This window comes from Xenopus tropicalis, chromosome 6, assembly GCF_000004195.4.
Source record: "Xenopus tropicalis strain Nigerian chromosome 6, UCB_Xtro_10.0, whole genome shotgun sequence".
NCBI lineage: Eukaryota > Metazoa > Chordata > Amphibia > Anura > Pipidae > Xenopus > Xenopus tropicalis.
In genome coordinates this window covers 5106403-5120556 of record NC_030682.2, presented here as the reverse complement: position 1 = coordinate 5120556, position 14154 = coordinate 5106403, and the positions used below count along the sequence as shown (strand labels likewise).

The 14154-nt window shown below is 49.0% G+C and overlaps 6 protein-coding genes across 6 annotated transcripts in view; 3 read left to right on the top strand and 3 right to left on the bottom strand.

The window, feature by feature from the left end:
- LOC105945412 (zinc finger protein 665) overlaps positions 1 to 5955 on the top strand; it is a 78074-nt gene extending 72119 nt beyond the window's left edge. Inside the window, exons 6-9 of the mRNA XM_031903961.1 lie at positions 1065 to 1128; positions 1872 to 1985; positions 2600 to 2698; positions 4333 to 5955. Of these exons, the coding sequence (XP_031759821.1) occupies positions 1065 to 1128; positions 1872 to 1985; positions 2600 to 2698; positions 4333 to 5558 (1503 nt within the window). The 3' untranslated portion in view covers positions 5559 to 5955. The remainder of the gene's footprint in view (positions 1 to 1064; positions 1129 to 1871; positions 1986 to 2599; positions 2699 to 4332) is intronic.
- Positions 5956 to 8051: 2096 nt separating this feature from the next.
- On the bottom strand, positions 8052 to 8536 carry LOC100498072 (histone H2B 1.1). Its single transcript, XM_002941348.5, has one exon. The coding sequence runs from the start codon at positions 8487 to 8489 to the stop codon at positions 8109 to 8111; it is 381 nt and encodes a 126-aa protein (XP_002941394.1). The 5' UTR covers positions 8490 to 8536; the 3' UTR covers positions 8052 to 8108.
- A 320-nt stretch (positions 8537 to 8856) lies between these two features.
- On the top strand, positions 8857 to 9323 carry LOC100485854 (histone H2A type 1-like). The gene has a single exon (XM_018095114.2). The coding sequence runs from the start codon at positions 8899 to 8901 to the stop codon at positions 9289 to 9291; it is 393 nt and encodes a 130-aa protein (XP_017950603.1). The 5' UTR covers positions 8857 to 8898; the 3' UTR covers positions 9292 to 9323.
- An 860-nt stretch (positions 9324 to 10183) lies between these two features.
- LOC100497127 (histone H3) lies at positions 10184 to 10679 on the bottom strand. The gene has a single exon (XM_012953339.3). The coding sequence runs from the start codon at positions 10646 to 10648 to the stop codon at positions 10238 to 10240; it is 411 nt and encodes a 136-aa protein (XP_012808793.1). The 5' UTR covers positions 10649 to 10679; the 3' UTR covers positions 10184 to 10237.
- Positions 10680 to 12781: 2102 nt separating this feature from the next.
- On the bottom strand, positions 12782 to 13245 carry h2ac7 (H2A clustered histone 7). Its single transcript, NM_001030332.2, is given in 1 exon segment — positions 12782 to 13245. A coding segment is annotated over 1 exon segment (393 nt). The 5' UTR covers positions 13232 to 13245; the 3' UTR covers positions 12782 to 12838.
- Positions 13246 to 13467: 222 nt separating this feature from the next.
- Positions 13468 to 14035, top strand: LOC100485294 (histone H2B 1.1). The gene has a single exon (XM_002941354.5). It carries the CDS (start codon positions 13640 to 13642, stop codon positions 14018 to 14020), a length of 381 nt encoding a protein of 126 aa, XP_002941400.1. The 5' UTR covers positions 13468 to 13639; the 3' UTR covers positions 14021 to 14035.
- Positions 14036 to 14154: the final 119 nt, after the last annotated feature.

Genomic DNA, 14154 nt, shown 5'->3' with positions numbered 1-14154 from the left:
GGGGCGGCTGTGGGACTGGGGGTTAATCCCGCTGCAGGGGCTGATAGAGAGGGGCGGCTGTGGGACTGGGGGTTAATCCCGCTGCAGGGGCCGATAGAGAGGGGCGGCTGTGGGACTGGGGGTTAATCCCGCTGCAGGGGCCGATAGAGAGGGGCGGCTGTGGGACTTGTGGAATTAACATGTTGCTTGGTGACACATATATTACACACTGTCCAGTCTGTGCTATTTATTAGTGAATTTCTAACAGTATGATACATAATTCACTAATAAATAATTACAAACAAATATTAATAACCCTGGTATTATATTAATTTATGAATAGTTAGGATTGGGTAGGTTTGGCCCAATACTGATTTAATTATTCAAGTTTAAGCAAAACTGCGTTATCTGAGAACAAAAATCACCCAGTGAGCAAGGGCAATATTTCCGTTGTACAAAATATTTATTGTGGGTTTCTCATTGGAGTGCTGTGCTACGTAGGGGAACATTAAGTAATCCCCCCACCATTTATGTGCACTTACCAAACTCAGCATGAACTTTTCATGATACAAGCTCTAACCACCAGTAAAATGGCGGCGCACCCTGCTATGGGCACTAGGTCGTAGGTTGCTGTTAGTGTTTACTTTATTGGCTGAGACTGGCCCGTGTCACTGGTGGGAGGAGCTAGGTACCGCCTCTTTGGGGCGGCTTGATGATGTCACTTCCTCCTCCCATACACAGTTAGGATAGAGCTGAGCCGAGATGTGAGGGGACTCAGTGAGGGACCGGCTGGGGATTGTGTCCTGCTGCCCCTGTAACTCCCTCCCCTGTGTCCCTGGCATTGTCCCTCCCCTGCACTCACATCTCCAGCCTGGGCTACTGGGTAAGTGCTTTTCCCTCCTCCTCCTCCTCCTCCTCCTCCCTGCACTGTCTGTGCCAAGTTGTGTTTATTTCTAAACTATTATACAGTTTATTTCTTGCATTGCTATTTCCCTGACAGTATTTTCTAATGAGCTGCTGATGTTTCAGTGTGTGTATATGAAGTTTCCTGACTTTGGGATCTTTCTGGGCTGAACCTACAGTAACCCCGGAGAATGAGGGATCGTCTGACCCCAATAAAGAGCGAGATGGATTCAGTATCTTGCTGCAGTAAGTAATTGTCTTATGTTAAAGGAGCATCATGGGTAATTATGTATGTGCGGTGATCAGAGATGATTCCTTAGTAAAGCAGAGCTAACATCTTAATATTCATTTTATAACACTGTGTCCCCCACAAGCTCCCTGTACTGAATCATCTCTGCCATCATGTTATACTGAGAATTCATATTAAGGAGCCTGAGGGTTTTTTCTTCTTATTAAAGGAGACATATTCTGTGCAAAACAGGAATGTACCAGGGAATTATACCCCTCTAGATATAGAAGGATTGTGCTTAAAGTTCTGTTTCAGACTGATTTATTGAGAAATTCCCCCAAACCCCACTAGCCCCGCCCATCTGTTCCACTTCCTGCTGCCTCCTTTCCCAGGCTGTGCAGGGGGGCGGCGGCACTGTAGGATAGGAACCAATCAGCAGCTAGGCTGACCTGATAGGGAACTGAAGCCTGTCTGTGCTTGTGTGAGTGCAGGGCTGGGATTGGCTCTCCCCCTCCTACTGTGCTTCTGGCAGGGACCGTTAGGACACGCCCACCCCTCATGTGAAACCCAGACAGGGACCTGAGAGGATCTATAGGGAGCTCCAATAAAGGGGCCATTGTTACAGATAGGGTTAATGTTTAGCCCAAAGGGAAACCAGCACCGGATATTATTCATAATTGCCTACAGGGTTAGGGGTTTCCCATTTATCCAATATGTCTCCTTTAAAAAATCTGTTGTGTTGTCTGCTCCTTACTGGCAGCTTCCCCAGAGGCAGAAACAGATATGTTCCAGGTAACGATAAAGGAAGAAGAACCGGACCCTGTGGATCATCAGAATCCGACGGGAATCTTGGCCGTTCCACTTACTGATGGGGGTAAGTATGTGGGAATTTTGTTTGCCCTAATGTTCCTACTTGGTGTTACAAATTCCCTATTACTTGCTGGAACTGGCAATTTATCACATTTTCTCCACTGTTTTGAAACCCATAAATCTGCTGACTGGATGTTTAGCTTAAAGGCTGGAACATAGTACAGGAGGTTGGAAAAAGACACCTGCCCATCAAGTTTAACCTATTTTGTTCAGGTAGGGACGGTTTCCCAATACGGTTCCCTTCATTATTTTTTGCTAGGAGAGTACAGCAGGGTTTTTGCAGGATTTCGATTGTTATTGTTCAGCTGATCCCGAACCCTTAAAATTTTGGGAATTTAAAGCTCTGGTCTGGACATGACATGATTGTGAATCCTGTATTGCTTGTCTGTGTTGTTTTTATTTCAGATTTTTATACTGCTCTGCCTTCTGTATATATTCAGCTCTTGTGTCTGTTGGGCATCAGTGCAAAAACCCCTGTGTAACAGTAATTCATAAAAGAGCAGTGGGGCAGCACATCTACTTTGTGTTCCATATTGAAAATGACCCTATATAGTGTACAGAAGGTGGCACAGAGATAGTTAGATACGGCTGCTGTGTCTTATGTACTTGTATTGTCAGGTTCTGTAAAGACTGAAGTAAAATCGGAGAATGAAGAGTCGGATGCTGAGGGTCATGTGACTTCAATAAAGAGGGAAATGGACTCTGTTCTTGCAGACAGTGAGTACTTTATATTTAGGGTTAAAGGAGACATATCCTATAAAAATTATCAGCAGCTAGGCTGACCTGATAGGGAACTGAAGCCTGTCTGTGCTTGTGTGAGTGCAAGGCTGTGATTGGCTCTCCCCCTCCTACTGTGCTTCTGGCAGGGACCGTTAGGACACGCCCACCCCTCATGTGAAACCCAGACAGGGACCTGAGAGGATCTATAGGGAGCTCCAATAAAGGGGCCATTGTTACAGATAGGGTTAATGTTTAGCCCAAAGGGAAACCAGCACCGGATATTATTCATATTATTGCATAATTGCGTTTTTCCCATTTATCCAATATGTCTCCTTTAAAGAAACAGTAACACCAAAAATTGTTGAAAAGTAATTAAAATATAATGTACGGCAGCCATTCAGTTAAAAAAAAAGAAGAAAAGGCACCAATTACATAGCAGATAAGCTCTGTAGAATACAATGGGTCTAGGGTCCTTACACAGCAATCCAAACCCATTCTATTCTGCAAAGCTCATGTGCTATGTAGGTTCCTATGTTACTCCTAAACCCATGCACAGAAGTTATCTGCTCTGCAGCCTGTGTCTTCTCTCTCTCTCTCTCTCACAGGCCGATTCTAGCTGCCGATATGGGTCCCTTGAACAGATTCAGCAGCTAATCGGCCCGTGTATGGGCACTACCGACGGGCCTGCCCGACCGATATCTGGCCTGAAATCGACCAGATCTCGATCGGGCAGGTTAGAAAATCTAGTCGGATCAGGGACCGCATCGGACGGACTTTGCCTATACCCATCGTTATAATTCGATCGTTTGGCCTGGATTCTCCCGATATCGGGATATTGGGAGAAGATCTGCTCACTTGGCGACATCGCCAAGCGAGTGGATCGGCCTGTGTATGGGGACCTTAAGGTAAGTAAATATATAAGTACAATGGAAGTGCACTGATGTGGCCAGATCAGCTACAAGCATATAAAATAGAGAGAGTTGATGAATTAATAAACTAAATACTATGTTTTTTAAAAAAAACTCACTTGCACAGTTACTGAATTACTAGTGAAATGGAACCAGGAAATGTGCATTGATCAGTCCCCTCTCTATTGTAGGTTTGTAGCTGATCAGTTGCACATCCATTTTACTTAGCCTTTGGGTGCCCCCACAACACTGCCATTCAGGGAGGTGCCAGCCTATGAAAAGTAAGTAATAATATTAATAATAATAGTTAGAACCACCATATGCGATTTACCTTCACCCGGTATGGTTTGTAAATTTTATCATACATTTATAACTACAAATCCCTGTAATGTCTTCCCTTGCATCAATATTGAATTACTAGTGAAACAGGGAACCGGGGATAGTTGATTGATCTCTTTCTGAAGCCAACCCACCAGTCGTACCCATGCAGGCACAAAGCAAATTGTATTTTTATACCGTTAAAGCCCTTTTCAGTTTTCAGGCATCACTGTTGCTTTCATTAGCAGGCTCCGGGGTTTCAGGAAGAGGAATACACAGGGACATACAGACTTTGTTTATCCTCTATATTTGCTGCACAGGGGGTTGTCCCTATTGATTCTACCTTTCCCTGTACTTTAATACAATTATTGTTTAATTGTCTTCACTTTGTCTTTCTTCTTTTAGAGAATCGCCTTAATGTTCAATTGAATTGGCAGCTTAAAACCTCTAGCCTTTGGCTAAAGCCTCAGAGCACCCTAATACCAGAGACCAATGGTCAGACTCATATGTTGGATACAGCCAAGGAGCCATTACCGGGGGCTGGAGTATTGCCGGGGGCAGCACAGCACAAAGCACTGACTGACTCTGAGTGTGATTCCGGCTCAGCTAACTCTGAAGCGCCAGTTATTATCTGCTGTAAATGTGGGGAAAGCTTCTCTAGTAACATCGATCTTCTCTCCCACCTCTGTACCCAGAATAATAATAATAATGTTCCCTCAGAGGAGAAGCCTTTTTTCTGCACAGAGTGTGGGAAACACTTCAGTTCAAAATCAAATTTTCAGAGACATCAGTTAATCCACACAGGGGAGAAACCATTCACATGCACAGAATGCGGGAAAGGATATTCTCAGCAAAACAGCCTCCATATTCACCAGAGAACTCACACAGGGGAGAAACCTTTCATGTGTAGGGATTGTGGCAAATGTTTCTGCCACAACACCCAGCTCCAGCGGCACCAGGTTATGCACACAGGGGAGAAACCCTACACATGCACCGAATGTGGGAAACGTTTCTGCCGGAACACTGAGCTGCAGCAACACCAGCTGATCCACATGGGGGAAAAACCTTTTAAATGTACGGAATGTGGGAAAAGGTTCTCAGTTAAGGGCCACCTGTACAGACACCAGAAGCTTCACACAGACGAGAACACAGAGTGCGGGGAGAGATTGTTACAAGAGAGACCTCCCACTGGGCAAAAACCTTACAAGTGTCGTGAATGTGGGAAAAGTTTCAGCCGGAAAGCTCAGCTCCAGCGTCACCAGATTATCCACACGGGGGAGAAACCGTTCCAATGTACAGAATGTGGGAAAAGCTTCAATGTGCAGAGCAACCTGCGCAGCCACCAGAGAATTCACACGGGGAGGAAGATTTTCATTTGCACAGAGTGTGGGAAGAGATTCTACCTCAAGGGCAACCTGCAGAAACACATGAAACTTCACACAGATGAGAATCCTTTCACTTGCACAGAGTGCGGGGAGAGATTCCTACAGAAAAGAGACCTTCGCCATCACCAGAACGTTCACACAGGGGAGAAACCGTTCAGCTGCACTGAGTGTGTGAGGAGCTTCTTCCATATGCGCAACCTCTCCCGTCACCTGAAATCCCACGGGATAAACTGTGTTTCCTTATGAGCAGCTCCTCCCTCTCCATTGCACCCAGCGCTGCTATTTACCCTACACGAGAGGAAGCAGAATACAAGACTTGTGTTGGATCTGAGTAGCATCAAGCACAATAACCTCCCATAGGGATATAATAGCGCTTCTCTCAACAGAAATAAAGACTTTGTTTTTTGTTTGTTCATTTGCAACTGCAGTTCCTTTTCAATAAGGGCAATGACATGGGGCCCATGTTGTGTCAGGGCTACAAAGCACCAGAAAGTACCCTGCCATAGACAGTATTAGGAATTGCTAAAACGCTCATATCGCACAAAAAACTCTTGCAAAGGCATTTTTGAGTGATTGTGCGATCTGAGTGTTTTAGACAATTCCTAGTATCCCAGGGACTATAGTGGGGTATTAACTTTAACAATGGCTCCTTTTTTTGAAGCTCCCCAAAAATCTGCTATGGTCTCTGTCTCAAATGAGGGGGGAGGCGTGTTCTAAGGGTCCCTGTCAGAAGCACAGTAGGAGGGGGAGAGCCAATCACAACCCTGCACTCACACAAGCACAGACAGGCTTCAGTTCCTAAGATGACGCTTTAGTAGTTAGGGGTGACAGAGGCAATATTTGGGAGAAGTTAGCATTATTTTAAAAAATAAAGTTGGCGATTTGCTAAAGGCAAGGGGGCTCTATAATATATAAGGGGCTATAGTAGAAGCCTTTCCTTGCTCTTTAAAAAGTTGTATTTCTGACTGATTTATTGAGAAATTCCACAAAAACCCCACTAGCCCCGCCCATCTGTGCCACTTCCTGCTGGCTGAATTCTCTGGATGAGCTGGGGAGCCGGCGGCCCTCCGTACACTGCACTGTAGGATAGGAACCAATCAGCAGCTAGGCTGACCTGATAGGGAACTGAAGCCTGTCTGTGCTTGTGTGAGTGCAGGGCTGTGATTGGCTCTCCCCCTCCTACTGTGCTTCTGGCAGGGACCGTTAGGACACGCCCACCCCTCATGTGAAACCCAGACAGGGACCTGAGAGGATCTATAGGGAGCTCCAATAAAGGGGCCATTGTTACAGATAGGGTTAATGTTTAGCCCAAAGTACAGACCCAAGAAAGCGTTTTTAGATCTCACCCATAATGAAAGACTAAAATATAGATATCCTGTGAAACTCTAGACAAAAAGTGAGTGAACTGGTTCCATAACTAAAAGAACTTAATTTATAAGCAGTAACAGCTCCAAAGAGAATATGTGGCGGCTCTGAGAAGAGCCTTTGTGTTTATATCGGTTTATGAGCAGATTCAGCCCCCGAAGCCGTAGAGAGTGCGGCCCTGGCGCTTGAGAGCGTACACCACATCCATGGCGGTAACGGTCTTCCTCTTGGCGTGCTCGGTGTAGGTGACGGCGTCCCGGATGACATTCTCCAGGAAAACCTTGAGGACCCCCCGAGTCTCCTCATAGATGAGGCCAGAGATGCGCTTGACTCCCCCTCTCCGTGCCAGGCGGCGGATGGCGGGCTTGGTGATGCCCTGGATGTTATCCCGCAGCACCTTCCTGTGCCGCTTGGCGCCTCCTTTCCCCAAACCCTTCCCGCCTTTACCGCGTCCAGACATTCTCAAATTGAGTTCTACGTAACAAGCGCTTCGGGCAACCTCTTCTTTATACAACCGGAGAGGACCTGAAAGGGAACTGAACGTGTGGGCGGAGCTAAGATGACGCTTTAGTAGTTGTGAACACGTATTGGTTATTAAGAACAATAAAAAAGCTCACACATTGGTTCCCTCCAAAGATGCGGCTTTACTATTGGCTTGTTTACATTTTAACTCCCTAATAACGGTTTTACGTAAAATAGAACAATGAAATCCGTTGTCATCAATTACCCGCGCCCACTGGAATTAAATACAGCGCCACAGGAAAGGGTTGAAATGCAGCTGAATACACTACAGTACAGCGAGTGAGGATCTAGTAATGGCGGTTCCCTGCTCCCCCCTCTCTCAGCGCGTTGTTTAACTCACTGCGTCCCGGACAATATTCACACAGCAACTACAGCCCCAGGCTCCCCCCCATAATAATCCGTACGGTCAGACACTGCTCTGGGTGTAGGAATCTGCCTCCCTGTGCAAGTCATGTCCTGTGCGGCCTCTAATCGGCTGGAAAGCCCAGACTAGGAGAAAGCTATGGCTGTGGGTAGAAATCACCCTCGGCGTTACTATAGGAGGGTATGAGTAGCAACGCTGTATCCAACCTCACCTACAGCCAATGGGACACTGTAACAATGTCCTGTACAATGGGATCAGCATGTTCTGCATTACAGAAACAGCACAAACATCTCTCCTATTCTATAGATTAGAAACGCGTCCCCCAGTTGTGCCTCCCTATATAAACTGTATATGGGAACCCGAGCAGGCAAGTCATGTGGGACGTAATGGCCATTAATAGTGCGGATTAGCTTTGTTTTCTACATATATTAAGGAAAATTCCTCACTAACATCACAGAACAAGTTACAAATCTTCTAAAGAGAAAGTGTGTGGCTCTGAGAAGAGCCTTTGTGTTGCTGGGAGTAGGGCAGGAGCTGGGGAGCAGTTACTTGGCGCTGGTGTACTTGGTGACAGCCTTGGTGCCCTCGGACACGGCGTGCTTGGCCAGCTCCCCAGGCAGCAGCAGGCGGACCGCGGTCTGGATCTCCCGGGAGGTGATGGTGGAGCGCTTGTTGTAATGAGCCAGGCGGGAGGCTTCCCCTGCGATGCGCTCAAACACATCGTTGACAAAGGAGTTCATGATGCTCATGGCCTTGGAGGAGATGCCGGTATCGGGGTGCACCTGCTTCAGCACCTTGTACACGTAAATGGCGTAACTCTCCTTCCTTGTCTTCCTGCGCTTCTTCCCATCTTTCTTCTGGGTCTTGGTCACCGCTTTCTTGGAGCCTTTCTTCGGGGCTGGAGCGGACTTGGCTGGTTCAGGCATGATCAACTATCCTTACTCTTTCCGATAAACGAGAAAACTATTCTTTCCTCCTCCCGGGCTGCTGCTGCTTTTATAGCCCTCCCATGCAAATAAGGGAACTCGGAACCTGCGTCTGTAACTGGTCGGTTTGTGTCACATGGCATAAACCCTCCCATCTACAGCTACGGATTGGTGTTCCAGAAAGCGTCTGTGTGATTGGCTGCAATCGAACTTACATGACAAAAAAAAAAAGGATGAATGCGCTTAGAGCAATTTATTGGCGCTTCCTAAAACCCCACTGTGATTGGCCGAACCAGAATTCACCCAATTAGAGAAGAGAGGTGTGTCCTGCGCTGCCTACTAAAACCAGTACTTGGCGTAAGAACGCTACATTCTTCTATTTCTTTGCAGCTGAATTGTATTGGGGATCATGTCCGGCAGAGGCAAACAAGGCGGGAAGACTCGGGCTAAGGCCAAGACCCGCTCATCCCGGGCTGGGCTGCAGTTCCCAGTTGGCCGTGTTCACCGCTTGTTGAGGAAAGGCAATTATGCCCAGCGGGTGGGAGCCGGAGCTCCGGTCTATCTGGCCGCAGTACTCGAGTACCTGACCGCTGAGATCCTGGAGTTGGCCGGGAACGCTGCCCGGGATAACAAGAAGACCCGCATCATCCCCAGGCACCTGCAGCTCGCTGTGCGCAACGATGAGGAGCTGAACAAACTGCTCGGAGGGGTGACTATCGCTCAGGGCGGGGTCCTGCCCAACATCCAGTCCGTGCTGCTGCCCAAGAAAGCCGAGAGCTCCAAGGCGGCCAAGGGCAAGTAAAGCTCCGAACGACAAGTCAAACTATAAAAAAACATGCACCCAAAGGCTCTTCTCAGAGCCGCCCACATTATCTAAACACGGCTGTGTGACACATACGGGTAAATCTGACTGCTGATCCGCTCATAAACCCAAAGGCAATTTTCGGATCCGCCCATAGTCACTGAATTGTAACTCGTTATATTCTAAACTTTCTACATAGCTTTCAGTTTGATAAACTCCATTGTAATTTTCTGGTTTAGCCCGTAGTCTCTTCCCCCACACAAACATACACTCCCCATAGGTTGGTCAGTGTCCGGCCCAGTCGCAGTATCGCAGGGGGGAAGTTAATATTTAGCGATCTGATAACTAATCTGTTGGTAACACCGGTCCCTCTCAAAAGTCTTCGCCTTGTGTCCCCTTCCGCACACGAAATATGAGCTGAGGCTTCGGCTTCGGCTTGAACAGGATTTTTCTGTGCAACTCTCACTATCGTTGACCCTGGGCAAATAGTGGGATCTTTGGGCTGGAGAACCTCATGTGAGTAATGACGGGGGGAGCGGCGGGCACTGAGATTTCGGGGCACAATGGTGCCGGAGCCACAGACCGGGTGTCAGTGCGAGGGAACCGACTGTGTTGGCTCAGGCCCCCCTGATTCTCACACTGTTCCCCTGTGTATCCCGGACTGTAGCACATTCTCCCTCCCACGGCTGATAAACTTCCTACATTGCAGTAAAGCGCACTTGGGCCTTTCCTTTGGCCTCTCCCCTCAGGGCGATAACACCTAGAAACGGTGCAGGAATGGGACCCTGAATGGGAGCTGATTATGGAACCAAAGCCCCTTTATATAGAGGGAAATGCGGATATTACACGGGAGTAAGTGGATAATCTGGGGTTCAGCTGATTTGATTGGGGATTTGGTGGCTCTGAAAAGAGCCTTTGTGCTGCTGGGAGGCTGTGCGGGTTGGATCTAAGCCCTCTCGCCTCGGATCCTGCGGGCCAGCTGGATGTCCTTGGGCATGATGGTGACCCTCTTGGCGTGGATGGCGCACAGGTTGGTGTCCTCAAAGAGACCGACCAGATAAGCCTCGCTGGCCTCCTGCAGAGCCATGACGGCTGAGCTCTGGAAGCGCAGGTCGGTCTTGAAGTCCTGAGCGATCTCCCGGACCAGGCGCTGGAAAGGCAGTTTGCGGATGAGCAGCTCGGTGGATTTCTGGTAGCGGCGGATCTCCCGGAGAGCGACTGTGCCGGGCCGGTAACGGTGAGGTTTCTTGACTCCGCCGGTGGCCGGGGCGCTCTTCCTGGCTGCCTTGGTAGCGAGCTGCTTGCGGGGAGCTTTCCCTCCGGTGGATTTGCGGGCGGTCTGCTTGGTACGGGCCATTCTGTAACTATAAAAACAAAACCTGAGTAACACTCAAATTGAAACAAACTGCTTCTGGTTTCTGCTTTTATTGGCGTCTCCTCCCTGTGATTGGGTGATTAGAAGCACGCCCCTGCCGATTCCGCAAATCCACTTCAGTTTCTTTAATCCCGCCTAAAATATCATGTGTTATTGGTTAATTTAAATAGATCCCGCCTCTATGTTCGATAATCGCTAGATTTCATTTGGCCGCCAAAATAGACCAGGGTTCCCTCTAGCAGCCGCCCCACAGGAAAATACATTTACAGTTTAACGGTTCGGCTTGATTTATTAGCGGTGATATTTCGGTACCGGGTGCATGTAAATGCATCGCGCTTTATACAATGTACATTTCCCTCTTATATGTGTAAAATGTTTTTGTCCAGCCAAATCCCACTGCCGTCTTTTCTGAATCGGAAGCCCCACTGGGCCGCGTATAACAACGGAAAAGAAACCACGGAACCAGTCAGCTCCACTAATCTAACGCCCGGCTCTGATTGTTACACTGTTCCTTGGTGCTCGGGCGACACCTAGTGGCAGTTTGGCTCTCACACAATCCTATACAATTCCTATCCCAGGGAACTTGCTGAGGTCACATCCCTACTACAAATACAAAGCGGCGTTCGGGGGACTCTGAAGGTTTTACTTTTTTTGCCCCAAGCAGTTACTTCCAGCAGAACGATCCCCAAACATAATGACCCTACAGGGTAAGAATAAATAGCAGATAAGGGACATTTCAGGCTGCACATAAAGTCTCACTCAGCCGCAACGTTTGCAACGCAAAATAAAAATAATCCCCTCTCCCCGTATCCTGTAGCGATGGATTTGGATTCAGTTCGTTAATTAGAGCGGGCTGTTTTGGCGGGTCATTTGAAACTGAAATCGATTTGTCTGGAGCCAATCGGAGATGAAGGAGTTTTGGCGGTACATTAAACCCCGCCCGAACTCAGTTGGCTCCTCCTTCTCATCTGTGTATAAAAGAGCGACCAGAGAGACTGTGCTACAGACTGATATTTTATCAGAACTAATAGCAAAATGTCCGGACGCGGCAAAGGCGGGAAGGGTTTGGGGAAAGGAGGCGCCAAGCGGCACAGGAAGGTACTGCGGGATAACATCCAGGGCATCACCAAGCCCGCCATCCGCCGCCTGGCACGGAGAGGGGGAGTCAAGCGCATCTCTGGCCTCATCTATGAGGAGACTCGGGGGGTCCTCAAGGTTTTCCTGGAGAATGTCATCCGGGACGCCGTCACCTACACCGAGCACGCCAAGAGGAAGACCGTCACCGCCATGGATGTGGTGTACGCTCTCAAGCGCCAGGGCCGCACTCTCTACGGCTTCGGGGGCTGAATCTGCTCCCTCCGGCTAATGATCCATCGCACCCAAAGGCTCTTTTCAGAGCCCCCACTTGCTCAGTCTCAGAGCTGTTACTGCTTCTTTTATATATCGCTATGTACTGTGAGGACTAAACCCAATGGCAGAGCAGTTCGGATTACCGTATTTCGAGTAATCCCTCCCGGGAAATCCCGCCACATCTAATAGTGCCTGTACCCCCTGCCATAGAATCCGCCCACACACGTATAATGTCGGGGTACAATTCACTGTGCCAGAGAAACTTGATCTAAAGTAAAAGATCGCATCGCTCCCTGTCTGTTCTATTGGGAGTCGATGCGGTTTATACACAGGACACAGTGGGTTTCGGTCTCCGCACCGGTACTTGGTACTCACTGAGCAGCACAATCTCCCACAGTCCCGGCCCCACACTGACCGCTTCAGTTCGGTCTCCAGAATAAACCCAAGTCTGTTTCAAAACCCTCAGTGCTGGGGGGTTAGAAACAGGAGACTCCCCGGAACCCTAACAGAAGCGCCGTGTTTCACAGGATTCTCTTCACTAAGAGTTTTCCCAACATCTTTCCCTAATGAGTTTTATTACAGGACCAAAGCCAGTTTATATATCCGTAGTACGGACTGACCTCTATCAAATACCACTGGGGGAGCTTATAAACGCCTCCACCGCCTTCTGTCTGTACTAACGGGCTTGTAAGGAACTATAATGATCAGTAGGAATCCCCTCCCCCCCCCCCTGTGTGTGCGCCATGCAGCCCTCTTTAGCCGGTGTAGGGGCTCTGAAAAGAGCCTTTGTGTTTCCTGATGGGGGCACTGTGACCGGGCAGCTCACTTGCTCTTGGCCGCCTTGGAGCTCTCGGTTTTCTTGGGCAGCAGCACGGACTGGATGTTGGGCAGGACCCCGCCCTGAGCGATAGTCACCCCTCCGAGCAGTTTGTTCAGCTCCTCATCGTTGCGCACAGCGAGCTGCAGGTGCCTGGGGATGATACGGGTCTTCTTGTTATCCCGGGCAGCGTTCCCGGCCAACTCCAGGATCTCAGCGGTCAGGTATTCGAGCACTGCGGCCAGATAGACCGGAGCTCCGGCTCCCACCCGCTGGGCATAATTGCCTTTCCTCAACAAGCGGTGAACACGGCCAACTGGGAACTGCAGCCCAGCCCGGGATGAGCGGGTTTTGGCCTTAGCCCGAGTCTTCCCGCCTTGTTTGCCTCTGCCGGACATGATCGTCAATACAACTCAGCTGCAAAGAAATAGAAGAATGTAGCGTTCTTACGCCAAGTACTGGTTTTAGTAGGCAGCGCAGGACACACCTCTCTTCTCTAATTGGGTGAATTCTGGTTCGGCCAATCACAGTGGGGTTTTAGGAAGCGCCAATAAATTGCTCTAAGCGCATTCATCCTTTTTTTTTTGTCATGTAAGTTCGATTGCAGCCAATCACACAGACGCTATCTGGAACACCAATCCGTAGCTGTAGATGGGAGGGTTTATGCCATGTGACACAAACCGACCAGTTACAGACGCAGGTTCCGAGTTCCCTTATTTGCATGGGAGGGCTATAAAAGCAGCAGCAGCCCGGGAGGAGGAAAGAATAGTTTTCTCGTATATCGGAAAGCGTAAGGTTAGTTGATCATGCCTGAACCAGCCAAGTCCGCTCCAGCCCCGAAGAAAGGCTCCAAGAAAGCGGTGACCAAGACCCAGAAGAAAGATGGGAAGAAGCGCAGGAAGACAAGGAAGGAGAGTTACGCTATTTACGTGTACAAGGTGCTGAAGCAGGTGCACCCCGATACCGGCATCTCCTCCAAGGCCATGAGCATCATGAACTCCTTTGTCAACGATGTGTTTGAGCGCATCGCAGGGGAAGCTTCCCGCCTGGCTCATTACAACAAGCGCTCCACCATCACCTCCCGGGAGATCCAGACCGCGGTCCGCCTGCTGCTGCCTGGGGAGCTGGCCAAGCACGCCGTGTCCGAGGGCACCAAGGCTGTCACCAAGTACACCAGCGCCAAGTAACTGCTCCCCATCTCCTGCCCTACTCCCAGCAACACAAAGGCTCTTCTCAGAGCCACTCACCCCCTCCCTATAAGATCTGTAACTGGCTCTGTGGAACTTGCCTGATCCCTTGGTCCCCAAACACAAAAAGTGCT

Excerpts from the sequence above, each read along its gene's own strand:
- LOC100485854 (XM_018095114.2), top strand. The coding sequence starts at position 8,899 with ATGTCCGGCAGAGGCAAACAAGGCGGGAAGACTCGGGCTAAGGCCAAG.
- LOC100497127 (XM_012953339.3), bottom strand. The coding sequence starts at position 10,648 with ATGGCCCGTACCAAGCAGACCGCCCGCAAATCCACCGGAGGGAAAGCT.
- LOC100485294 (XM_002941354.5), top strand. The coding sequence starts at position 13,640 with ATGCCTGAACCAGCCAAGTCCGCTCCAGCCCCGAAGAAAGGCTCCAAG.
- LOC100498072 (XM_002941348.5), bottom strand. The coding sequence starts at position 8,489 with ATGCCTGAACCAGCCAAGTCCGCTCCAGCCCCGAAGAAAGGCTCCAAG.